Source organism: Molothrus aeneus, chromosome Z (assembly GCF_037042795.1).
Source record: "Molothrus aeneus isolate 106 chromosome Z, BPBGC_Maene_1.0, whole genome shotgun sequence".
In the NCBI taxonomy this organism is placed as follows: Eukaryota; Metazoa; Chordata; class Aves; order Passeriformes; family Icteridae; genus Molothrus; species Molothrus aeneus.
The window spans coordinates 38,132,863-38,160,626 of record NC_089680.1 but is presented as its reverse complement, the minus strand read 5'-3'; the positions used below and the strand labels follow the sequence as shown (position 1 = coordinate 38,160,626).

Here is a 27,764-nt window from a genome sequence, read left to right as displayed (position 1 = left end):
TAAGGTACCAAGAGCATTTGAGAAGAAAAACCAACTGGTTGGTACAACTTGTTTTTCTCTTTGTAGTGTGATCAGTGCATTGAAGTATTCTTCTATTCTGGTTCAAGTATGAAAGACTTTCTTCTAAAGCTGATTACTGTTGAAAAATACATTTTGGTAGAAATGGAAAATTATATTTTTTTATGTGCAAAGTAATAAAAGCTATCCATTTTCAAATTGTGTTGATGGGCATAAATACAAATTCAAATATGAAAAATACAAACTATTAATGCTTTCTTAAATTCATGTTTTCTTGAAGCATCCTGCATCCATATATGACTATCAGAAAGAGTTTGTGTGAAAATCAAATATGTAAATTTTAACTTCCTTGTACTGTTACAGTCTTTTTATATTCTGTGCTGTTTTCCTGAGCTAGCTCAAGTTAATTAGGGTCACATTCAAGGGCTCTATATCATCAGACTTACATAATGAGGGAACTGTATATACAGTTGCTGATCAGGGTTCTAAAGCTAGTGTGTGTAAAATTTTTGTTACTTTGAGATGTCTGTTAAAGGTTTGCCATCACTTAGTGACTGAAGAGAGCTTACGTATTTAAAGTGAATAAATCCTAGATATTGGCCAGGAATGCGAATGTTACCAGCATAAATACAGTGTATTTGGAAAGGGAATATTATCAGTGTGAGCTCAGTAATTGCTTCGAATATCCACTGGCCAGAACACATGATTGTGACTTGGCTGAAAAGCTACTGTTTCAAGGCAGGTGAAGCAGAAATGTCTCTGACAAGACAGTAGGGCTATCAGAGAAGTGAGAGAAGCAGCGCTGCTTAGGTAGGAGAATATAAAGATTGATTGAAAAGCTCTTGAGAGGAAGGAATAATCCCTTGACACATGAGCTTGTAGAAACAGGATAACAGAAATTCAAATTGGTTTTCATACACTTCACATTGCCAGAAATGTCACTACTGTGGACACAGAAATCTGCAACTGTTTTTATTTTAAATATCTTTAATAGGTTGCGCTTCCAGCAAATGAAGAATTCACAGGTCTGAAGCCAAGAACTGGAAAAGCTGCAAAAGTATGTGGCAGATTCCATTTATTTTTCTTTTTGTACATGCTTTACATAGTAAGTGAGAGTAGAGGGAAAAATTATGCACTTTGTCAGTAAGATCTGTAAAAGATGATCTGTCATAAATGATGTTTCTCTATTTAAAATTTGGTAAAAAAAATTATGTGGTTGAATGAGGTGGATAGGCTGTTATGATATTCTTTCTGTAACTTCAGGCAGGGGCAGCATTCTAGTTCTCTTCCTAAGCTGATAAGTGAGTGAAAATTCAGTCATCAGGGCAAGATTTTCATTTGCTATGACAACAGACATAAGCAAAGATCTTAGGTATGATATAAAAATACTTAAATACAAAGTCATTGCATAATAGTGGGTTAAGATCAGCAGTAATTACAAGTGTCTGCAGGATTTAATTTCTGACTCTAATTTGCACACTAGGTCAGTCAGAAAAGTAGTTAGATGTAGGTCTGTCTTAAATTTCTGTAATGTTTTTGCTTTTTTCTTCTAGGAATATCCATTTATTCTTGATGCCTTCCAGAGAGAAGCTATTCTTTGTGTAGATAATAACCAGTCTGTGTTGGTGTCAGCTCACACATCAGCTGGTAAAACTGTTTGTGCTGAGTAAGTACTTTTCTAACAAGCTCTAATGAAAGAACAGTGTGATGTCCTTTCTGTCACTTTCTTGAACCTTCAGTAGCTGTTGTGTTGCAATTTCTTGATACAGTATTTAGTCCACCAGTGTTAGAATTGAATTGTCTACTCTTGAATATCAAAATTACATCTTCCATCATTTAGTGAGTAGTGAAAGGCTTAATTTGTGTTTAAGTTTAGCTTTTATTTTTAAACTGTCAAGCTGTTACTGTATAGATTGAAATGGGAGTTTCTTCAATACAGATTTCTGTAAATCTTGAAAAAATACCTTTGTTTTCTACCTCCTGGCTAGAAGAAGTCAGGACTTTCTTCTGTTGTTTTTTGGTTTTTTTTTGCTTTGTTAGAAGCAATGGTTTGATTTAGTCAGCAACTTCTCTGTCAGGATTTGATTCAGACGTGAAATAAGAAGTGAAATGTACATGGACATATATTAGAGCATGGGTTCAAATAATAATTGTTTTGTTGTGACACAGTTACAACTACATGTACTCTCGTTTCCATAAAAATCAGCTGACTTGGTCTTTAAAGAGCTTTCACTCTGCAAAGGTGCATATGTAGTTGCACTGAATTTAATAATCTGGATAGGAAGTGCTAAATGTATTAGAGCATGGATTCAAATACTGTGTATCATTCTCTTGGTGTTCTGAATTGCACAATTTATTTTGTTCTAAAGCAAAGTAATACGCTCTGTCTTTCTGACAGCTGTTAGTATGGATATTGCAGCAGTTAATATGGATATTGTTTGAATACAGATATGCAATTGCCCTGGCTTTGAGGGAAAAGCAGCGTGTGATATTTACAAGTCCAATTAAAGCTTTGAGTAATCAGAAGTACCGTGAGATGTATGAAGAATTTCAGGATGTTGGTTTGATGACTGGGGATGTCACCATTAATCCTACAGCTTCTTGTTTGGTAATGACAACTGAGGTAAGACAGGCATGAGTTCTTGATCAGTGTTTTCTTCTACCCTTTTTGATTGGGGAGGTCTAATTTTAAAAGACTTAAATGGCCTAATTAAGGTTGAAAATGTTCAAAAGTTCATTATGACTCATTTGAATGTTTTAACTTTTGATTATTTAAAAAGTTAGGTAAATCTCTGTGAATTTATGCTTTTGAACTGTAAGTTGGGAACTTCTGATTCTAATGTGGAGAAAGTCAGAATTTAATTTCCTGAGTGCTCAAGACACTGAGTATTCTGTCGATGTAAAATGCTGAAAGTCTGATTTCCTAAATCCTGTGGTCAGTATTTTGCTCTAGAAAGGCAAAATAAGGAGGGCAAAATCATTGAAGGATAGCTGAGTTGTTCACAGTAGTGCTAGAACTCTGGGAATGGGTAGCTTTTCACCTTTGTTAACAAAGTATTGTTTACAGAGCTTTGTTGTATTTCTGTTGTAGAAATGCAGCCATGAGTTGAAATTTTCCTCTTTACCTTTACCTCAAAGGAACAGGCATGACTTTGGTAGGGAAATATTAAAAAGATTAAATGATTTGATTTCTGACAAAAGATGTTCCCTTAATCACAGGGAGGTTATCTGTTAGGATGAAGTAAAAAGAGGTCTTGGCAGAAGTAGATCTGTAGAGCTGCAGCAATTACCTGACAGTGGAAACTTGGAGAAATATGTTGTCTCATTCTTTCATGTTCCTTTCAGAGAAACCAGTTTTTGTCAGGTAGTGAGATTGTTAGATGGGAATGAACTTGGAAAGCAATCTCAAAACCTATCTTTAAACACTTTTATGTTTTTTACAAGATATGATTTCATATATCCATGTAAAAGTGAACCAAAAATTCTGGCAGTTTCTTACTGATGTCCATGTAACATGACTGTTGTTATTTCACATGGAGGGACTCAACTTTTACTTCCTTTTCTAGATCTTGAGAAGTATGCTTTACAGAGGTTCTGAGGTTATGCGCGAAGTTGCATGGGTTATTTTTGATGAAATTCACTACATGAGAGATACAGGTATCCTAGATATACTATTTTTCTTTTCAAGTCTTTGTAATTTTTCCCCGAGAACAATTTAATTTTCTTTTGAAGAGTTAAGTCTAATTTTCCCTTGTAAAACTTGTCATCTTTTTGTATAAATAATTCATACTGGCTGAATTGACATAATTATATGTTGTAGTTTGTATTTTCTTCACCAAAGCAGAAATGGCTTTGATATACCCCACTTGTGTAGAGAAGATTTGTTTTATTTTTTTGTATTATTTTCTTTTTAAGCATGCTTGCTCTTCTTTGGCTTCAGGAATGAGAAATTGCTTTGATCACATACATTTCCCATATGCTTTTCCATTTTCAGAACGTGGTGTGGTTTGGGAAGAGACTATTATTTTGCTTCCTGATAATGTACATTATGTGTTCCTTTCTGCAACTATTCCAAATGCCCGTCAGTTTGCTGAATGGATATGCCATCTTCACAAACAGGTAATATTTCCAATATGCTGTACCTTTGTGCTTTTTGTCTTGTGGCTTAATACTGTGTGGTTGGTTGGTAACTGGGCCTCTGAGTATCTTTTTAGTAATTTTCTTGCCTATAGGTGATAGTATAAATCACTCCTGGCTTCTCTAGCTGTATTCCTACTTTTGCAGGTGTGCTGGCTGATGCTTCTGGATGGCAACATTAAAACTGTTTCTTAATGTTTATTTTCCACAATTATTTAGGTACCTGCCTGTTTTAAGCAAACATTCTGAATTATGAAACATGGTGAACATACAGTGATTTTCTGAGGGCTGATAGACAAGAGGTTATTAGGTGAATTTGGCTGAGGAGCTCTGTAAAAGGCCATGTAGAAATCAAAAGCAGATCTTAAGTTCATGGGAAAATCTATGTATGCTTGCAAGCAAGTGATAGAAGTGTTATTTAAGAAATCTATCCTGTCCTGTAACCTTTAGGTTTGAAATTCTATTCTTTTTTTTTCTAAGACATGCATTTATAGCAAAGACTTTGTGAATTAGAACTGGGGAATTTCTTATCAACAAGAAATTGGTCCAATTTTTAAAATATTCTGGAGATTGATTCTTATGTTGTTTGTAATGAAGGGAGTATAGTATAAAAATGTCTTTGTAAGTTTGGCACAAAGCCTTGAGTTTGTTTTGCAGACCATTAGATTGTGGGGTTTTTTGATGCAGATTTATGTAATATTTAATGTTTTAAAGGAAGTGGGGTTTTTTTCCCTAAACAAGTTTTCTTAATGCATCAATACCTTAAATGCTCATGACGGTCTACTGTGAACCTTTCTTAGGTGTTTCAATAATGCTTCAGGCTTTTTCTACAAAATACACATTAACAGGTTTTCCTTTGATTTTAGAAGATGTTAATATTTCAAGTCTGCCTAGTAATGCTGAAAGAAATACTGTCTGTCTTTACTTTTTTTCATGAGAAAAATTCTCATTTCATGAGAAATTTTTGTAGCCAACTTGTATTCTAAAACATTTGTGAACTTTCATTCTCTTAAGCAATGTCATTAGTACAAAATCCATATTCAAGAAAGAAAATTTGTTATCTTAGTTTCTGAAAGCCTTACTTTCTGATTTTTAGGAGATTGTATTTTAATAGTAATATATTGAATTTTTCATCATGCATGTGATATTACAGTGTAATTATGAAATATTTATGTGAATTCTTTCTTTATAGCCTTGCCATGTGATTTACACTGACTATCGACCTACTCCACTGCAGCATTATATATTTCCAGCAGGAGGAGATGGACTCCATCTGGTTGTTGATGAAAATGTAAGGAATGCTCAGTTTGTCTGAAAGATTGTTTTCTTCACTTAACAGTGAAAAGCTTGAGCTCTTGCAAAATTTGGATAGGTTGTATAAAGGATGTTTTTGTTAAAATTAAGTATAAGTGAGTAATGGTGATCTCTGAATTGCTTTTAGATTTTTGGAGTCTTACACAAGAAATTGGTTTTATTATCTAATGTCATGCAATCAGCTGAGTAATACTTCCCTGTGATGTCTTAAGTGCCCACATCCTTGTTTGTTTTCTATAATTCATACTGCTTTCTGTAAATCTGCAAAGTAGTTCCTTGTACTGTTTCTCGTTTAAAAGAAAACATAGTGGCATGTAAATTTGACTTTAGTTGAGGGACAAAATATTTTCATTTATTTAGGTGTTTTTGAACTAAAAACTTGGTTAAGATTTATCATTAGCTCACTCAGCAGTTACTAATGCTGCAAACAGTAGTGCAACATTTGAAAATATGCCCTCATTGGGCAGTGTAGTTTTGTGTGGACATTCCTAAAAGTCAGTTTTAGTGCTGTGTCATTCAGCAGGTCTGGCACGGCGGGTAGAGTGGTGGATAGAACAATGAGCACTAACTTCAGAGGCACACCAGTGCAATTCTGAGCTGTGACACTGGACTAGTAAACTCTTTTGATACCTTATGCATTGTTTTTGTCCTCTTACCTGTGTATAGGTGGGGTATTGGTAGTGACTGTGCAAAGCACTAAGTATGTTTAAGTGGGCTGTGTAAGTAACTATTTACAAAGTTTGTGTTTTATGTCTAGGGAGATTTCAGAGAAGATAATTTTAATACAGCAATGCAAGTGCTTAGAGATGCAGGAGACTTAGCAAAAGGGGATCAGAAAGGAAGGAAAGGAGGAACAAAAGGTGAGTTTGAACCCATTTGAGGTAATTTTTGGTATGAATTTTTTCAAAATTCTCTGCAAATTGTGCTTGTGTCTCAATTACTCCATAAGATACTTTTTGTTGTAAAATTTAATTTAAATTAATGTAATCTTTCTGCAGGTCCTTCAAATGTTTTTAAGATTGTGAAGATGATCATGGAAAGGAATTTCCAACCTGTGATTATTTTCAGCTTCAGTAAGAAAGACTGTGAAGCCTATGCACTTCAGATGACAAAGTTAGATTTCAATACAGGTACAGATAAATCCATTTGCATTCTATTCACAGTACAGATTCAGTTTTATGTGAAATACTACTTTTCCTCTTGAATGTTTTGTGTAGAACCAAGAGGAAAATACATACCACTTTTTTCATTTATTATGCTGGTGCCTTGAGCTGCATTCAGGAGGAAGGTATTGGTGCAGAGTAATTGGTCATCACAGTGTCAAACTGTTATTTGATTGTAAACTCTATTTCTTGCTCCAGTATGCCATTTATTGTAATAATAACACTAGAATTCCTAGAAGATTCTGTCTGTAGTGGGAGAAGACCAATCATAAAAAAGTATTTCCCAAAGTTTTCATGTTACATTCATTAGAAAATATACTCTCAAAGTCCAAACAACTGTATAACAAACCACTAGTCTGTTCTTTCTCAACAATGCAGTCCAATTTTCTTTATTTCCTTCTTCCCCTTGCTTCTCAAAGTAGAAACCAGAATATAAACAAAGATGATTTTTTTAATCTTGGCTAAGACCAAGCTTTGCAAATAAGTTTCAGCTCAGTGCTTCTTGGAAATCTAGAGTTTTAACAAAAGCAAGGAATTTGTTTGTAAATTTATTGTACTGTTTCATGTTTGTGAGCTGTTCAAGGTTCTGCTTATTTGCTCCAGTCTTTGCACATTTTGGTTTGGTGTGGCAGAATAATGTAGGTGTTTCTGTCAGAAAATTTAAAGATACGTGTAAATGCAGAGGTGTGTTTTCATGCTTTCTTCAGAAGCACACCTTTGAGTGTATATTCTTTATATTCGTACTACTTAGTGGTAAGGGTGTAAATTTTTTAAGAGTTAACAGGAAAGAGCTTCTATATCCATGCAGACAGGGATTAGTAGGTAGTAGAGGAATGGGGCAGGTTTAAGAAATAGGGAGCACATAAGACTGATAAATCCCAAGCTTGGAAGTGGCTGATGTTTGAACTGTTCTGAAAGGTTTGTTCTAGTTTTCTTTTTCCTGATCTTCTGCTTCTGGTTACCATCTGACTCCTCTAGACTTACTGAAGTCTTGATTGCCTGGTCAAGTGTGGGTGGTTTTGTGTAGACTTGACAGTATTCCATTCAATTTTTGTTGTACACTTATGTAGATATTAGAATGTGGTAGCACTTTATTTACATCTGGTATTAGCCTTCTGTATTTTGTAACAACTTACAAATTGCCTTCTTAGATGAAGAAAAAAAAATGGTTGAAGAAGTCTTCAATAATGCAATTGATTGTCTCTCAGATGAAGACAAAAAGCTTCCTCAGGTGAGTGGAGTTTGAAAAGAATTCTTTTAAATAGAGTTGAATTGCTGCTGTCCTGTTTTCTGCAACTTGTAAACTTGTGGGTGTTGTGTAGGGGGTACAGAAGTTATAAAACTGGATAATCTAATTCATCTTCCCAGGTTTTAGTAGCTCCTGCATTGCTTTTTGTCATTATGAAAGAGGTGATAAGGATTCCTTCCACTTGCAATTCCAGCAGATGATGTATGTCAGAATTAACAGAGGAGTTCCTACCCCCTGTTTCATTTTTTCCAATTATGTTGAAATAAACATGAGACCTTGTAAAGAGGTAGACCTGGGTTGAAAAAGTCTGGAAATAGTTCAAGTAGAAGTGCTGTATGCACTTACCTGTTACTGATTGCTGAGGCTTTCAAAAAGTTGCATTGCATTGATGCATCTCCAATTTACTGTATAATGCCTATGCATAGTGATGTTTTCCCATCTTTACAGTGGAAAAATACAAGCTTCTAAGCAGAATATTACAAGATTGAAGGGATAGTTATTTTATTTTAAACTGGGGAATAGTGAATTATATGAATGCTAAGGGCAGTGTTGAGGCTTTCCATACAGCTTTTACTAACAAATGCTAAAATTTGTTTGCTGGTCTTTTGTATCTTTCTTCCCAGGTTGAACATGTGCTTCCCCTTCTGAAGCGAGGAATTGGTATTCATCATGGTGGTTTGCTTCCTATCTTAAAAGAAACCATTGAAATCCTTTTCTCAGAGGGCCTAATAAAGGTATTTTTCTAGTCCATCTGTAGTTTGTTGTGAATATGAGGCTGATAATCCTGAAAATCCAAGTATGTCTTAGCTCAGGGTATATGCTAGTATTACAGTAGAGATCTACACAATTGCAGCTGTAGTTTTAAGTGTTCCAGCTTTTATTTACAAGTATTTGAACTTTCAGCATCTAACTTAAATACTTTCTTCAACTATTTTATGTTATATCTTTCTCCTATAAATGACTGTGGATATTTACCAAGCTGATTGTTGGTTGTACTAAGGACAAATACTCAGAAAAATGTATCCTTAGGTGAAAGTTGTGGTGGTTTTTTTGGATAGCTAACTCCTGTTTTCTTCTTGCAAACTTGAATATTGAAATTAATTACTAATATTGATTAATATAATTTGCACTCCATTATGTTTTCTTTCTGTATTTTTCACATGGACCCATCTATTTAGGGTTTTTGCTTTCCCAGGAGAAATAAGGAAAGGCAGAAAGATGGTTTTGGTCCAGTTTTTAAGTATTGAATATGATTGTGTTCCCTGTATTGACTGCACAGATATATTAAAATCCAGAGAGGTTTTGCGTAGCAATCTCTGACCATTTTCGTGTTTGCTTGAGATCCTCTTTTTGCTTGCTTAACTTCAGTCTTTTTATTTAGGCCTTATTTGCAACAGAGACTTTTGCTATGGGAATTAATATGCCGGCCAGAACTGTGCTGTTTACAAGTGCCAGTAAATTTGATGGAAAGGATTTCCGATGGGTAAGTGATAGAGAGATTCTGTAGAATAATTGAATTATTTAAACCTTATTAGGATTAAATTTACTCTTAATGTGTTCACCTCAATAGAGTAGAAAATACTTTTTCTTTCAAAAATCTTTGTGTCTCATCCATTCATAGTTAATACACAGATTTAGGAAAACAAGGTTCCTCAGATTATCCATGAGATTGTTTATTAGATGCATCAAAAGGGAATTAAATACAGTTTAGCAGCAGTCACTGGATTATTCTAGGACTTCTGCACACCTTTTCCAAAACTGTGATACCCAGATATTTTATTCTGTATCAGAGAACTCTGAAGAATAAGTGGGCTTCATGTCCTATCATAATGATCACTAATTTTGACAGACTCAAGAAAAGAGGTGATTAACATTGCAAGAGTATTGTTTTCTTACAGCAGGATTTTTTGCACAATTACAAAATTTTAGACATTAAAACTTGATATGTGGTTTACTTAAAATAAAAATGAGGCTTTGCAAGTCATCACAGCAAAGCTTTATAAGAACCTTTTTAAGCCTCATCCTTCAAAGGTGGGAAAATTGTTTTGAACAGGACAATTGACTTGACCTGTGCAAGTTATGAAATAAACATTTCTTCAACCTTAGTTTAGGCTGTTCAGTTTCACTATTCATTTTGATTGTGTGTCTGTAAGATGTATATAAGAATGGGTTTGCTTTGAGATAGAAGAAATGTGGAACTTCTGAAATTATTTAGCACAGTTTGCTTAAGTAGTTTTTAAAATCTGACCTAAGGTGAAACTTGGGGAGTTGTTGATAATGTAGTACCACAGATGACAAAACCCTTGTTTTAGAACTTGCTGAGACATAGGTAACTAGTTGTAGCTGCCTCTTGTCCACGTCCCAGTTGTTAATAAACTCTTCAATTTCATGGTTAGGAGGCATAAAAGTACTCCTTTAGCAAGTATCATGTATTAATGTTACTCTTGAATAACCTGAATGAAATTATGCATTATTTGAAGATGATCGAGATGCATTATCAGTATGTTGAAGATCTGTTGTACCTCCACCATGCTCAGCAACCTTTCATTATAAAAGACATTAGTAAAATGGTTTTTGTGCTTATTAAAAATGGTGCCCCAGGATACCGAGTTATAAGAGTATTAGTTAGCTTTTACTGCTGACTTACTGTTCATAATCATGGATTTCTATAGTTGTTTCATGGTAAGTATGACTAATGAAGTCAATCTGTGATAAGTGTTTGAGAACTTAGATAACTCTTCTTTTTCTACGTCATGTCACTTACTGTGAAATTGTAAACAGCACAGTATGAGTTCCTGCTATTTTCTTGATGTTTGTTAATTTCTTTTTCTCATTTTATTGTAGATATCCTCAGGTGAATACATTCAAATGTCAGGTCGCGCAGGACGCCGAGGTATGGATGACAGAGGAATAGTAATTCTTATGGTGGATGAAAAAATGAGTCCAACCATTGGCAAGCAGCTTTTGAAGGTAGGAGAGACATTGTTTTGTTTCTGTTCTCCCAGAAGATTATGCTTACTTGAGTAATGTTATGTGGAAAATTATTCACCTGAGACAAGAAGATCATGCAGGTAGAAGATGACAGCTCCTAAAAGTAGCTTTTAGTGAATTCTCATAGGAGTTTGTATTGTGAAACAAAGTCAGAAGACCAATATTATCCTTATATCTACAAAAGTAGTATCATCCTTCTTTGTATAAAAGGGCTATCAGGCAGGACAAGTAGAACTAGTGATAGTCTTGCTGACTGCCATTAGTTTAAGGGTTATGGTGAACTAAGAAAAGTTTTTAGCTTTCACAGGAGTTACTAAGTTATTTGTTTCTGTGATGAAATAAAACTTTGTTAATGGACTGTCAGTGTGATAGATGAAACGGACCAGGTCATGCAAAAATGAGGTACATAGAATAAGGAAGAGTGGCTGTCAGTGTGCAAAAATCAGCTTTGGAGAAATTGACAGTTCTTGCAGAAAATATTGACGTTTGGAAATTAAGAGGTTGAAAAAATCACTCATGGTTGAGATGGGCATTAAATTACAGGACTACCCCAAACTGTCATGGGGGTTGTTAGAGGTTATCACACTAATACTGTCTTGCTTTATAATTTGAATATGAAATACTATACTCATTACGCTTCTATTTAAATTCCATGGCAAAAATAACCACAAAGAAATATCTCTTGTGTGAATTGCCTGTCTTAGGCTGCTTACATTAATTGTGCAGATATGCCAAAATTTAAAAACTTGGGCAGTTACACTGCACTTTATTTAGGAGCTTGTAACCTTGGTACAAGTAGCAGGTCATTTGTGTTAAAATAGCATTTACAGTATTACTAGAATTAGTATAAATTGTGGGAGTCACCTCAAGTCATCATCAAGTTATGTTAACAAAAGGCATGGAGTTGTTGCCAAAAAAAGGAGATGCCAATGTTTTTTTTCAGGCAAATTAAGAACAAGGGGAAAGGTGCCTACGTGGCTGCTGTTAATTATGCCAATGTGGATTCTTTGTTGTGTGTCTTCATCTGTCAGTGCTACCTGTTAATCCATATTATAGTATATCTGAAAATATGTACATTACATGTACCTTCTGTATATCAAGAAGGTATTATTTACCTCCTTAAAGTCAGAATTTTCATGAATGCTGCATTATGGCTAACTACCCAGAAATCAGTAAAATAAGTTTTAGAAATATTCATGGTATGGTAGCCTTAAGTTTTTGTGTTAATTTCTTGTCTTGATTTAATTTGTGTTTTGTCAGTGGACTGTACATACATTTATTTCTTCGCATGCACTCTTAATGCATGTGCACATCTCTGAGATGTATGAAGACTAAGTTTTTTAACTGTGTTTTTGTCAGTTTTAAGGCTGTTGAAGAAAATAGACGTAATTTTGTGTCATACTTACTTTTAGCTGAAAGAGAATATACAAAACGAGAGAAGCAAAAGAGAATCTTTACAAATAATATTTATAAAAAGTCCCCAAAAAGGTTAATTTATATGAAATAATTGTTAATAGCTTAAGAAAAAATACCTATTTCAAGTAATTATCTTCATACTTTAAGAGATTATACGCTCACCCATTCAGAAGGTAGTTTTTTTTTAAAGTTGGAAAATTCAGTAGTTTGAGAACTACAGAACTTGATCTGAATGAATTAAGATAGAGGAAGAATGAGTAGATCACTTACTTTTTTTGATACTATCTTTGCAGTTTTTGTCTAGATTTTAAGGAAACAGTAAAGAATATTTCCTTCCTTGGACTACAAGACCTTTGATTTTTCCTCCTTTTGAATTATAAGGAAATAAATGGGAAAAAAAATCACTTTTGCTATGATAGATTTTGCTTCTTTTCCACTGATCTAAATGAATTAATGTATTTCATTAATTTTTGACACTGCTTCAGTTGTAACCAAAGATTGACTTCTAGAATTTTCTGAAAAAGGTCAGAAGTGGCTTCTGTAACTATTTAGCCAATTGCTATATAGGCAGTAAAGGTAAGCTTTTATGAAATGAGCAGTACTGCACAAAAAAACCCCCTTCTTATTTCGTTCTTAAATACAAAGCATCTAGAAGAAATTCCATGTCAAACAGACCAAGAAAATCAGCACAGGCTAAAGTTACATAATATACATTATATTTACATAATATGTACAATTTATAGTCATCATTAAGTATGTTTCAGATTTTCCTTACTGATGGTAGTTGTTGGTAGTAAGATCGTGGTCGTGGCTAGTGGTAGTATTCTGCTTTCAGGATAAGCTAAAGATTTACAGGAAAAACTCCAGAAGAAATAAATTAGCCTTCTTGAGAATGACAGAACATTTACATAGAACATTTTTGTCATAGCTCTTCAACCCTAATGTGGGGGTGTCTGATCCAAGCCATTTCCTGAACACTAGAGCAAAACATCTAGGAATCCTGTAGTCAGCTGCCTCCTGCTGTGGTGGGTGAAGTGAGAGCTTTGAGCGACTTGGTACCAGCAGCATTGCTGCAGCTGTGCTGCTTGGCTGTGGCACTGTTCTTGCGACATTGTGTACAGTACTCCAGACTTAGATTCAGCATTCCATTCTTAGATGGAATTCTTATCAAAGGAGATTTGTAAATATTTCTTAAATTCAGTAATGTACATTTGTCTTCTGCAGTGTAAGTAGCTTTCTTTGTTTATCCTTAGCATGTAATTGACCACTGAGGAGTTAGTAAACTGGTGACTTGCATGAATCTGTAAACTCAAATGCTTACAAGACTGTTGGGGCAGCTTTCTGAAGATGGTAAATTGTAATTGTACATTTGCATGATACTAAGAAGTATTAGATTGGAATTTTCTTTTTGTTTCCTTTCTTAAAATCTACTTTTCCTTACTTAAAAGCTGCTTAGGTAGGAGGTTATTGTGTTAGTTTAGGTAGGAAGTCTTGATGCTAGATAGCCTTTGAAACCAGTGTAGCATCTCTCCCGTTGGAACTTGGCCATGTTACAAGGATGCATTCCTACAGACAGAGTTGAGTTACTCAACATTGGTAATTTGTTATGTCTCTAAAAGACAAAAATCTTGATCATAAGATTCTAACATAATCTCTAATCATGTTACCAGAATGGATGATTGTACTCTGAAAATGTTGTACATAAGTAGGTTTTTGAACTTTGAATTTGAGCCTATCAGTGCATTGCGTCCACTTACCTTATCACAGGAGGAGAAAGATGGACTGAGAAATTCAAAGAAAACACAGAATCATCGAGGTTGCAAGAGGCCTTTTAAGATCACCACATCCAACTGTCAACCCATCATTTACCAGTGCAAGCCCTAAGCCACTAAACCATATTACTCAGTGCCAGATCCATATACCTCTAAAACACCTCCAGGGATGATGATTCCACCACCTCCCTAGACAACTGGTTCCAGTGCCTGACCACCTTAACAGTGAAAAAAATTGTTTCTGAAATCTAATCTGGATGTCCCCTGTCTCAATTCAAGGCCATTTCCTTGAGTCTCCTCCCTGTAAGCACAGTAGAAGATACTGGGCCTCACCTTACTAACAGCCTCCTTTCAGGCAGTTGTAGAGGGCAGTGAGGATTCCCCTGAGCCTCCACTTCTTGAAGATAAACACCCTCAACTCCGTCAGGGGTTTCCCATAAGGCATGATCTCTGGATGCTACATGAGCCTTTTTGTCCTTCTCTGGACATGGTCAAGCACTTCAAAATCCTTTTTGAGGTGAGGGGCTCAGAACTGAGCACAGGACTCTGAGGTGTGACTTCACCTGTGCCAGTCCTTTCCCCAGCCCTGCTGGCTACACTATTTGTAATACCGGCATGCATTTGTCTGCCAAGGTAAAAAATACTTTAATATGCTTTCTTGTCTTTTGTGTATGGAACATATAGTGTCCCAATGCCAAGCTGTGGGAGATAACTCCACTAGCTACATCTAGTTCCTTGGCAGGACCTTCATTTTATAGAGCTGGCTGTACTGGCCTTATTTGGCCTGCATGCTGCTGTATTAGAAGTCTCATTGCATTTTATTTTAATTCTTAAATTGTTTTATTGTACCAGGAAGTGAGCTTGACAGCAATTCAGACAGTTCAATAGTTTTCTCTGCAAACATCAGCTTAGCATGCCATTTAATTGTGCTGTGGTACTTTGGTTTGACTCAGAAGTTACTTCTAGGGAGCAAAAAATGCCTCAGGAGTTGAGAAATTTACCAAATCCTACGTCAGGAGAGAAATACTTCACCTGGAAGTAGGCACTAATACTCGTTGGAAAAGACATTGCAAAATCTAAAGGAATAGATTGTTACTAGTGGCTTGAGGACAGTAAAATATTCTTCTAAAGTTGTGACATGGATGAGAATCACAATGAAACACATATTTAGGATACTTTATAAAATGTATTTAGATAAAAATAATTTTAATGTGAAGTAATTGTTTTTACTGTAAACTGCCAACCTTTTCTTATCCTTATGAAGCATGCATTGCAGGAATTTTCCAGGCTTTGATTTAGGAAGGTATTTAATTCTAACCTTAATTTTAAATTGCCTTAAAGTCAACAAGATTCTAGCATGAAATCACAGAGATCAGGGAAATGGATAATCCAACACCTTTTTGAAAAGAGTCACAGTTTTGTATATAATTATGCAAGCCAGCAGATGGAAGAGAATAGCAAATAGCTATTCGTGCTGATGTTTGCAACCAAAATGTAGGAAAACGAGGAGCATCAAATGGTGTGTAAAATGGTTTGTCATTCTTGAACTTCACCTCAGGATTTTCAAGAGCCTGTAGAACTAAGCTAATAGGTTTTATTTATTAATTGTGGTTGCTGCTTTAATACCACAAAATACTTCAAGTTTTATTAGTTCAGTCTGTGGGAAGCAGTTTTCCTCCAGATTTTTGGGAAATTTACTTTGGTAAACTCATCACTGCGAATGTGAATGCATTTTGGCTAAACTAGATTTTTTTCTTTGCCTTCATATTCTTAAAACAAAAATGATAGGTTTGAGATGAACAGATGAGAAGGTACTTTTTAAAATTTCATTTGATATTAGCATTTTGTAGAAGTAGGTAGTCTTTGCTAGGGTATGCTTTTCCTTTAAGTTAAAACATACTGCATATTTACTGAAATTGTAAAGTGTCATAAAATAAGTATGTCACTGTCCTGATAGCTATAGTGGCAAATATGTTGAGGATGTCAGCTAGTTTATTCTTTAAGATAGAGATACTATTTGCTTTTTCCAAAAACAAGGAGAAGACCAGAACTTGGAGTTACCATCCTGAAGTAAAAGTAACGATGGCTACAACAGTAGTCTACTGTGTTAGAGAGGGTAAATGACTAAAAATTTCCATCATTCAAAACTAACTTGAGAAGGTAGTATTTGGAGACGAGAGAAACAGAGTTATATTGTATTCCTTTTAAGTCTCTTGTTACAGCTGGAGCATTTGTTGAATGCCAGCCTGAGGTATTTTCGCCAGCTAAGCCTGCTGGAGCAGTATTTTGCCACCCACAGTGGCTTCTGTTTGTCCTGGTGTAACTTTGCTTTTGTGAAGCAGTGAGCCAGATTGGTAATAAATTTGTGCTTAAAATAGTCATGTACCATTGTCTGTTAAAAACAAACTCACAGAGTTTTTTATTGAATTTACAGTTGTGCTAATGTACCTCAGGGTAACTCTGCTATCAGTGTGACTGCATAGGGTTTTTTTATACTTCTGAGAGAGACGGAATATTTGTGTGATTATTTTATTACTGATATATGGAAAAAAGCATGTTGCTATTTCACAAGAAGTGTTTCTGTGTCTTACAGACATGTCAAGCAGTCACTTTCATTTCTATTTAATAAGTGTTTTAATAGAAATTTGTGATGGTGGCTGTTACAGACGTCTAAGTCTACCTATTTTCCCCTTATGACAAAAAAAGCGAAAGATCTTTTAGTTGTTACCAGTTTGTTCTGTTCTTTGCTCTTTCTGTAAAGTGTTTTTGTTATTTCCTTTCTGGAAACTCATTGATTCCATTTATTTCTGGAAACATTGATAAGCAAATGAAACTGCCACTGGACCAAAATGGTGTGAATTATGTCCTATATTGTATCTAATTTCATCATTGTGAAAGATACTTTATTTTGCTTTGCAAATTAATTCATTTCAGACAGTATTTGCCATTTGATGTTCCCATGACAGGCCAGAGAACAAGAATGTTATGTGGAGAATTTGTTCCTTTGTCTTCATGGGAACAAATTTTAAAATGTAAATATTTTTCTCCTTCTGTAAGTGATAGCAGAAGGAGTAACTCTTAGCAAATGTATGTCTTGCTCAACACTACATGCCATTATGCAGCAATGACAGCTCTCACATCTCTGGTTAGATAGAGCTTCCAAGTCTTAACAGTAAAAAAAAAAAAAAAAAAAAAAAAAGGAAAAAATACTGTTTGTATCAATTCCGTACAGTGATCTTCTTCATCCCAATCCTTATATCTTTCTTTAAGTGGGCAAGAAATGGTTATACCAGTATGGAATCCTCTGTTGGATTGTTTGGTTGTGTTAAGAAGAGGATTCACTCTGAAATTATTGGCAGCTAAACAGGGAACGCTGTATAGCAGCTGTAGTTTTCACATTCTTGTATTTTGTTTTAGCTTTTGACTAAATTATTTTTGTAGTGAATTGTTTATTATTATGTTCCTGATTTTTAACATTATCGGCTTAATCCAGTCATTCTTTTGCATATATCTAATAACCCAAATCTCAGAAAACTTGAAAGGGTGTTTCTGTTAAGTTAGCTTAAAATTTTATGAGAAGGGTTGCATGTTCAAAGGGGATCATTGATTTCTGAGAACTTTAGTTGATATATGCAGACTGTTCTCATGTATCCAGGCAATTGTCATCCAGAGGGATGGAAAAAGCTTGCAAAGTAAATCTGCTTTCTAAAAATTATTCAGAAAAAAAAATCTCATGCTTCAGTCTTGTTAAATTTTTGAGGTATGGGGGACTGTCCTCTGTGAAGGAATGAGAGGCAGGATTACTTGCAGAAAAGGAGGCTGGAGAACTGGAATGGTAATTCTTCAACAGAAGTAAGTCATGGAGGCAGTGCATATTTGAAAGTGACTTCTTGATGCCTGTTCAAGGTAGTCTTTCTCATCAACTCTTTTTGCAGCTCTCATAAAGTCAAGCTTTTACTTGATCTTCTGCCTTGAGTGGTTGGTGGTTCTTTCTTTCTCTAATGTGGAGCTTTTTCTATGGAGACAAAGGTGAAGCTTCCTCAGAGACAGATGTTGAGGCAGATGATGGTGCAGCCTAGCTTGTTGAAGAGAAGGTTGATGTATTTTGACAGAAGGCCCTTTGGTAGAGGATGAAGTAAATGCTTCACAGTATTTTTATGTAAATAAAGTAATCAATCTGGGAGTCAGTGACAAAAGTGTTGAGCAGAAAAAGGGGTTTCAGGAGGAGATAACCATCATGGAGAAAATGTAAGTTAAAACTGATTTATGTCTTATATCTTGGCAATAAGCAAAATACAGCATAGTTGAACACTTTATACTGTGAAGACTCTTTGAAAGTAAGTTAGGAAGGAAAAGCCTACCTTTTCCATTTTCCTGTCAGTAATATATTCCATCTTCCTCCCCTCCTGTTACTTGTTTCTCTGCAGCTTATGTGTCTGACAGGTGACTTTAGGTTAGCACGGTCTCTTCAGTAATCATGGCTGTCTTTAGCATTTGCCATAAAAGGCTGATGGGCTACTCATAACAACTGTATTTTGGTATGAGGTTTTCTAATGCAGCTGCAAAATTTGGATGTTGCTGCTGAGTAAATGAAGCAAGGGCTTCATTTGATTGCCCCCAGTCAGATGTGAGTCTACTGATAGCCTGGGGTAGCAGGTAAAGACTAATGCATGAGGCAGAACTTGCTGGTTGTGCTGAAGGTGTAATACAGTAGAGCTACAGTAGAGCATATTTCATTTGAAGAAGTAGCAGTTTCAGATAAAATAAGCCTCTCAGAACTCTTGATTTCAAATGTATTGCTTAGAGAACACTGAGAAGACAGGAGTTTCTGAAACTTGGAGAAAGATGTGTTTATGAGATGATGGAACAGGAAAAATTCACCATTTTTGCCAAAACAGGGTTTGTGTTTTAACTGCTATGTCTTAATAGAATGAATGATCATATTTTCAAATGGTAAAATGCTGATCATGTGTTTAAAATAAAATTGCCACATCAGCAGCTGGCTCAAACATCACCTATCAAGTAAGGCTTACGTAATCTCTGAAATAGCTGGTTTTTTTGTTTGTTTTTAAATCACTCCTTCTTATTTGAACTCTGCTGATTTTAAGAAAAGGTGTTTAAAGTGAATCTGCAGGAATTGTTTGGTCTTTCTTGGTGTGTTCTGTGTATATATTGTAATTGTATGAAGTTCCTTGTTTTCTCACATAATGATCACATTTAGGTGGGAGTGTGACACAGTTCTATTTTTTGAAATAGTTTGTGAGTCTTGCAAGCACACGGTGAAGGTTTTCCCTCCAAGATGTCAGGAATGGAAAGAGGATTTGTTTCATTGTGTGATCAGAGCAGTCATGCAGCAGCTTTTTGCCAGATCTATAGTGCCTATAGCCAGCTGGTGAGCGTATTCCAGCTTCTTTAGCTGATGCCTGACTAGAGCCGTGGACATTGCAGTAGGAAAGAATCTGACCACTGTTAGCTGACACTGGCATAATTGCTGTGCCATTCTTCAGTAAATGCCATTCTTTAAATGCCATTTTTTGTTATAGAGAGGCAAGCTTTTTATGGAGTGATAATTTCTCTTTCCTAGAATAAGTAATATATTTAGAAAAATGGACAGGACGTTGGTACATATATAATCCTTTCTTCAGGTCTAAAAAAAAAAGCTATGCTATGTATTGTTTAGCATCAGCATCAGAAGTTCTGTCATCTTTATTTGATGTATCAAACCAGAGGCATCTGTAGAAACTTGAGCACCTCAGCTCCACTGTTGATGTTGTAATTAGTGAGACATTTCAGTTACTTCATTTCGCCACCCATATGTGGTGATTTCAGAACTGACAGTATTATTTTAAATACACATTTCATGGTCGATTTTAAGAGGTACTTCTGCTCTGAGATGCAGAACCTTTGAGGTAAAAATGTAGATGTGAACTTATGATCCACTCAGAGATGTAATCTAGAATGATTGAATAAGTGGTCATGGGAAGCAAAACATTAGAACATGATTTATCCAAAACTTGTTTTACATGTATTCATACTGGTACTTTCAGAGTATAACATATGCTGAAAGCTTTTCTATAACAAATGTGTTCTTTTCTGAGGCAAAATAATGAGGCAGTGAGTGGATTCTAGCATTTGTAAGGTCATCTCATAAAGCTCTGTCTCACTTAATGCAAATGGGGTTACGGTATTCCTAAATCTTTTACATGTGAAGGAGTTTTGGATTCAAACTGTCTCTTACTCTGATATCAGTGCATAACTGGATGTAGGATCCGAATTCCTGACAGTACCTTTAAAATTGAAAGAAAAATGTATGTATTGTATTATTGTCATTTAAGGTCTAGTACACTTGGCTTGATCTGGAAGACCACTGGGTTTGAATTTCAACATTTGCATATATAAAATCATCAGTTAACTTTTTTTAATACCCAGGGATTTTTTAATTTCAGTATGACAAGGAAATATCTGCTCATAGAGAAAAGCAAATAAATTGGTTGCAAGAAGATAAAAGGTTTAGGTAAAACAATTTTTGAGCTTACAAAAGGCGCAGAGTTGCATTTTTTCTAGTGTCAGCCTTTCTTAGCTTCTAAAATGTCTGATAGAACATGTGCAACTTTAACAATCATGTTGTTGCATGAAAAATATGTCTTGAAACATCCTTATTTTCTTGTTACATTTTAGTTGTTATTTAAAATGTTTAATCATAACTAAATTTACTCATAGGCCTTGTTGAAATGACAATTCTTGTTTTAGTAAATCTCTTATATTTCATATATACATTGTTTTAAGAGAATAAGAGGTACAAGACCATTGCAAACTGTCACCCATTGTCTTTTATTATACTTTCAGATTAGATTTCACTTGCCATTTTATTCTTTGTCATTTGTTCTTCGTGGATAGCTTCAGACATCTAGTACAGTTTTTATCAGACCTTGCTATTTTTCTATCTTTGCCTTTTTTACATTTCTTGTAAGTCCAGTCCTCTTTAAGTCTCTGGGAAATTTTGTTTTGCAAAACACCGAAATTGCACTTGTTTTCTGTTTAGAAATTCACAAGAGTTTAGTTTTTAAAAATCATTTAAACAATCACTTAATTATGTTACATTGTTGGAGGTGAGTGTATTGTTATAAGTGTTTCAGGAACCAAGGAGGTATGATAATCCACATACTTGTTAACACCTTCAAAGAGCTCTGAAATATTTGTAAGATCTATCTTGGTTTTATAAAAAGCCTATTTATGTTGCTGTTCTGCTGTATTCTGTCCAGCTGTCTGGTGCTTCTGTTTTCCACTGCTTTAGTTGCACACAAGCTTTAATTTTCTATTTCATAACTCCTGAATTTCCCTTGTATCCTTTCTGAAGGCCTGATACCCGTTCCTTTGAAACTAGTGCTACTTGGATGAAAGGTTATGCACTGCAGTTGGGCAGTTCTGTACTTAAGAAGTGTTGGATCTCTCTCATCTGATTTCAGCAATTTGGTGTATCAAGGTGGCCTTCTGTGCTGACATTTAAGTGAGAGACAGTTTCTCAGGCTTGCCCTTGCTTGGAGAGGCTGTGTGTTCAGCTCTTCTAGATCTTCTTTGGACACTGTTCAAGTGTTTTGTTTGTTCTTTGAATAACTGGTTATTTTAGCCCATATCAATTAAATGTTTGCTCTTTTATAATAACAAGGTTGTCCTCTTGGGTAGAACATAGTAGCAGCCAATGATGAATCAGAACCAAAGATGCATTTACTTAGTCCAGTAGTCCTTTTTGACAGAGGACAATAGTAGACATTCTTGAAAAATAAGAATGTATAAAGAAGGTAATGGTTCCCTGTAATGCTTTCTCAGCATCTTTTATTCTTACGTTAATCAAAATATCTGTACATACTGCATTGTAAAAAAAAAAGAAAAAAAAATTAACTTCCCAGAATGATGGGGGTTGTAAGGGAGCTGTGGTGTTCATCTTTTCCAAAACCATGGCTCTGTCAGGATCATCTAGAGCAGGGTGCCCAGGACCATGTCCAGAGGAGAGTTCACAATTTCTCTCAAGCTACCTGCAAGTTACATTAATTTTATAATGAGATATAATTCAAGTTAAAGAACTAGCAGATTGCCTATTTTTGTACAAAATTCCCTAGATACCAATGTAATCAGTGTATCTTAGACTTGCAAATAAGTGGGTTTTTAGTGTTAAAATAATGGATTCCTTTAAATAGCTAAGTAACTATTACTTTCAAGTTAAGATGATGGAATCCAAAGTGTAAACTACTGGAAACGTCTAAATTTTTTACCTGTCCTTTTCATTCAAATATAATTTATAATATCCTAGCTGTGATAAGTACCTATACAGTACAAATACTTTTACATGTTCAGCATAATAAAATTGTTTAGGATTTTATGCAATATGTAATCTAAATTTAAGACAAATTGTGCAATTCATCAAAGCAGCTCCTCATATGAAATACTGCAGCATGATTTATCCAATGGGTTCTTATAAGCCACAATTAATATTTTTTTCAAATTAAAAATGTTCTTGTATCTTTTTCAGGGTTCAGCTGATCCCTTAAACAGTGCTTTCCACCTGACATACAACATGGTATTGAACTTACTTCGAGTGGAGGAAATTAACCCTGAATACATGTTAGAAAAATCATTTTATCAGTTCCAGCATTACAGAACTATTCCAGAAATAGTGGAAAGTAAGTATTGCTGCATATTCTCATGTGAGTAGGTATAATACATGGTAAAGTTGGGTATATTTATTATGCTTTATTATGCTCTTAGGAGTTTTCACCTGTGCAGTTTTTGTCTTCCCTGCCAACAGTTGCCACTGCACCATTTGTTGCCATGTTATACTTTCAGTAATTTCCTCTTGTTCGTAGGACCTATACTGATATGTGCCATCAATTTATGAAGAGAGCTTTCTTCTATGAGTCAGACAAGAATGGTTGTCACATCGCTAAACTATAGGGTGGGAATAAGGCAAAACAATTTAAAACTTCCCATGGCTCATTTGAGATACAGGGAAAAAAAATTCTTAGGGAAGAAAATCTTTCACCTTTTCCTATCTCAGTACAAGCTGTAAAAAGAACTTAAGTGCACTGCATTCAGAGTACTGTAGGTGAGAAATACTTAATTATAATACAGAGAAAAATTCCAAGAGATCTGGGACTTTAATTGCACTCCACTGAGTAAGTACATTTTGACCTATAATCCTTGAATTGTGAGTTTTCAGGAGCCAAAGTCAGTGTCTGGAAATTTCATCCAGTGTTTGAGAATGAGTCTTTCAAAACTTAATCCAGGAGAATCTTAAGAATGTGAGAGGTAATTATGATTATTGAGCAGTTTATCTGTTCATTCGTTAATTGAATGTTAAGAGAGAGAGTGTGCATGTAGCTTTGATAGCCATGCAGAGGGAGGGTTTCAGTTATCTTTCAGTTAGTTTGCAGTATAGTAGTAGTTAAATATAGTATTTATTTCCCTCTTCCAGTTGGCATGCCGGAATCTTTATTCTGTCATTCCAGCATTGATGTTTAAATAGAAAAATGGAGCTGAAGAACATTTTTCATAGTTCTTGGACAGTTTCAGTTTAGGCACCATACTGGGCATTAGAATTTTGTAATCCCTTCAGCTGCAATTAAAAACACAAAGGAGAGAATTGGCTACTTAGACTAAGGAAGAAAATATGCCATGAGTATGAATGGATGGCTTATTTCTTTTAAAAATTGGCAGATAAAAATAAGGAGTGCTTCCCTGAGTTGTCTCTCAAGTCCCAGTGAAGTGGGACTTCCAGGCCACTTAAGAGCCTTCAAAAACAGCATGTAAGAGGATGAGTTGGTAGAGAGGAAAAAAAGATTTTTTTATAATCTGTTCTTAGTTTTTGTTTGCTGGTGATATATCAGAATAAGAGAATGAATCATAATCTTTAGAATAAAAACTGATTTGCTTAAACAAGGCATAAAAGGAGGAAGAAAATACTGATTTTCAACTGATAAATCAGAGCCTAAAACAAGTTAGGAGGACCGTCTTCTAACAACTTTCCTCTTGTTGAAACGTATCTTTTTAGAAGATATCTTTGATCAATCTTATTTTTGTGGGAGGGGATAAAAAGCAGTGGTAGACCTTTCTACAAAATCATTGCAAGTTTTGATGTGGCTTCTGTGCAAACCTAGATCAGTTATTCCTGGGTAATTGGGTGCCTGCCTTTTCCAGTTTCTCAAGCTTGTTTATTTTAAGAAAATAACACTGATATTTAATTCAGTGGACAAATTTACAGATTTCTAGCTTTCCAGAGAATGGGTTATTATAAGTAAAAAATTAGTACTAGAAGTGGTCACAAAATATTAGTCATGGAGATCTGAAAGCGAAACACTGATTCTTCAATCTGTGTGCAGCTATTAATTTTCCTGAGATTTTCCTTTTCATTATAGGAGTCAATAATTTGGAAGCACAGTACAACAAAATTGTAATTCCCAATGAAGAAAATGTGGTGATATACTACAGGATCCGCCAGCAGCTTGCAAAACTGGGTAAAGATATTGAAGAGTATATTCACAAACCAAAGTACTGCTTGCCCTTTCTACAGCCAGGAAGACTGGTAAAGGTAATTTGATTTTTCTTTTGTTTCGTTTTTCATTTCTACCTATTTATGAAATCTGCAAGGTTCATTTGTGTCTGGCAGTTTACCGTCTTGAAAAATACATATGTCACACTAAGCACCAATTTTGACTTGAGTTACTTTGCTAAGCATTCAGTAATGCATTAAAATAAATACTGTTTTCATGATGAATAGTAGTCCACGACTGCTGTTGTAAATATCAAAAATATAAAATGTTGTGCTTGCTAGGATGTTGTTATATATGTTACATTATAACATCTTGTAATATTTCCAGGTGAAGAATGAAGGTGATGACTATGGATGGGGAGTGGTTGTTAATTTCTCTAAGAAGTCAAATGTTAAGGTAAAATACACATTCTCTCCATTACCAAAATATATACCTGACTGTTTTTCTGAAAATAAAACTCCTATTTATTTATCGTTCTCAAAGGCAAAAAAATTTCCTTTTACCCCAAATTTACAAAAAGCTCTGAACTTCCTGAAGTGAAAGTGTAAAGAAATAAAGCTATAGAGGATGAAGAAAACTCCAAGTTTGGTGTTCAATTTTTAACTTTTAATATATTTGTGGAAGAAATGCTTGCTTGTACATAGCACTGAAAATGTTTCAAACTAAGTTGTTTCCGAAACATTGCCAGTGCTAATTTAAGCTGTTCATGAGAAAGATACTTCAATGTTTTCTCTCAAAAAATCTACAGAAGCCCAAAGAGAAGGCTGAGAACAGTTCAAGACTGACATTTAGCTCTATGAAGAAGGTTATCTTAAACTGGCAAACTATGCTTTGAGTCCTAAATTAGAACATGAGACAGGGAATTGCTTGTCCTCTGAGACGTTGCCATAGAGTTGGAAAATTAAAATACAAAGAGAGCAAAACAATAGAAATGGATCTGAGGACATTTGGAAGAAAAGACAGAGGGCAGTGATGCAATAGAAGCCAGACTTCCAGAAATGCATTTTCATAGTTGATCTCTGTGTAACCCTTAGATGATATGTTGGTCTCCTTTTCAAAAATGTTTTGACCAGCTACTCAGCTCTGTAAATGAAAACCTAAGTTACAACCATATTCTTCTGTGATAGCATTTTGGCTGTAATTTTAGCAGAGCTTTGGCTTTATTTGCTATGTCTAAATGCAAAGTTGTATCTGTTAAGTTCTGGTGGTTTATTGTGGCACCTTTTGGTGCTTTTCTAATATATATTCACTAAAGAGGAAATGAGAGAAAAATGTGTTCATACAGAACTTATTAAAAGAGATTTTGTTTTGTTTTCCATCTTCCTTTTGAAAGTCATATTTCTTTCTTTTTTCAAGTTGAAAAACTGGGCCGTTACTGCTGTTGCTTAAACCTTTGGTTATGGATTACTTTTCTCATAGAGACACACAGCAATAAACCAGATTGTCCCCTAGTCCCAGGTTTCTCTGTGAAATTGCCAACTTCTGTGTCACTTGGAGGCATTTCTTCTATCTGTGTCATATTTTATTCACATATATATTTGCCTTCCCTATCTGGCCTGTCTCACTGTTATATAAACCTTTGGGCTTGAATATTAGCTTTGGAATTATGGACTGTTTTGCAAGAGTTGGATGTGACTCCAGCAGCGCTTTTTTCATTAAGTTGTTCTAGCAGCTGGATTGAATTTTTCCTTCTGAGTGTGTGGATGGAAGGAATGACAATAGGTGCTGGAAATTAAGGAACAAACTTAAAGCTATGTAACTTTTAAAGTCAGTATGAAAAAACTAGTTTCTGTGGGCAGAGGCAAAACAAATTACTTGAAGAAATTATTGTTTACCCATTTTAGTGTCTGCTCAATGCATTTTTGTCCACAGACACAGATGTCATTCCCTATTACTAATTAAAGTATACAAGTATACTTATTTAGTACTGGAAAGATATTACTTATGCAATATCTTTAGACCTTCATCCACTTCTAAGCAGAACAGTTCTTTGGGTTTACTTTTAGGGATTATGTTGAATTCAGACTGTATTGCTAGTTTAGTTGCAAAATTTGCTTTGCTATATCATAGTTCCTAAATCCTTTTTTAAATGAGAAATCTGTACAATTAATTATGAATTTCAGGTTAAAGTATGTCTGTATTTCACATAATACTCCTTGTTCTTTGCACTGTAAAAGCAAATGCATGAGCTTTGTCAATTATGTTTATTATTAATTTTATGTAGCTGCTTTTCCAATATGATTAGACAAATCAGTGTTCCATGAAACTGTCAATACAAACAGCACTTTCCTGTCTACTGTTGTTCAGAATAGAAATTGTCTTAAGCAGGGATGCTTGCTATATATTCTGCATTATAGTAGGCAGCACAATAACTATGTCCTTTGGAATTTATAAAACCCCATAACAGTTTTTGAGTGAGAAATTTTATTTCCACTGGATTGTGCCAGCAGTAAGCTAATGCTACTGTTGTGCTGGTGGTGGTATTATTTCATCCCTGATTCTAGACATGAAATTTTTGTCTCTTAAAAATTGATACCAAAATTTGAGATGCTGCAGTTCTATCTTCCCTGTTTAGATTATTATAATCCTTTTATATTTATAATATTTACTACATAAACATCTCTTTTAGTGCTGTGTCATGGTCATTGAATTTTCCGTAAGTTTGATATTACTTATCTGGGACTCTGAATTTGTTATTTTTTCTACCCTTCTTGGTTCTGGGGCACGATCATCTTTCTTATTTTGGTTTGTTTCCAAACACTTGAAGTAAGAGCTGTTTCAGGGCAAATCTAAAATCCTAAGAATTCAAATAATTCTTCAGTACTCTGCTCAAAAGAGTTTAATTTTGTCCTGTGAATTGATGCAGCATGAATTAAAGAATCATTTGAACTTGATATTACAGAGAAGTCTGTGGCTAACAAGTGTTTTAAGGGTTCTAGTCTCCTTTTATTCTTGCATATAGAAACATGTCCTTTGCTGTTCTAGGGTGTAGTGGTTTTTAGTACTTATACTGTTATAAGAAACGCATGGAAGGAAACAGTACACATTAAAAAAAAGCAGTTGTAGATTGACTCACATCTAGTCAGCATTTTCTAAAAAAAAAGTTGGTGTACGTAAACTTAAGGAGAGTAATATTAGCAGCAGATGTTTATGATTTTTA

General features: G+C 34.8%; 1 protein-coding gene across 1 annotated transcript in view; it reads left to right on the top strand.

Moving 5' to 3' along the window:
* MTREX (Mtr4 exosome RNA helicase) overlaps positions 1–27,764 on the top strand; it is a 43,437-nt gene that overhangs the window by 2,823 nt on the left and 12,850 nt on the right. The window contains exons 4-18 of the mRNA XM_066568961.1: positions 1,013–1,075; positions 1,572–1,684; positions 2,467–2,641; positions 3,585–3,675; positions 4,013–4,137; positions 5,348–5,446; positions 6,227–6,329; positions 6,468–6,599; positions 7,784–7,863; positions 8,505–8,615; positions 9,263–9,364; positions 10,726–10,851; positions 22,588–22,738; positions 24,470–24,642; positions 24,932–25,000. Coding sequence (XP_066425058.1) covers positions 1,013–1,075; positions 1,572–1,684; positions 2,467–2,641; positions 3,585–3,675; positions 4,013–4,137; positions 5,348–5,446; positions 6,227–6,329; positions 6,468–6,599; positions 7,784–7,863; positions 8,505–8,615; positions 9,263–9,364; positions 10,726–10,851; positions 22,588–22,738; positions 24,470–24,642; positions 24,932–25,000 — 1,713 coding nt within the window. The remainder of the gene's footprint in view (positions 1–1,012; positions 1,076–1,571; positions 1,685–2,466; positions 2,642–3,584; positions 3,676–4,012; positions 4,138–5,347; positions 5,447–6,226; positions 6,330–6,467; positions 6,600–7,783; positions 7,864–8,504; positions 8,616–9,262; positions 9,365–10,725; positions 10,852–22,587; positions 22,739–24,469; positions 24,643–24,931; positions 25,001–27,764) is intronic.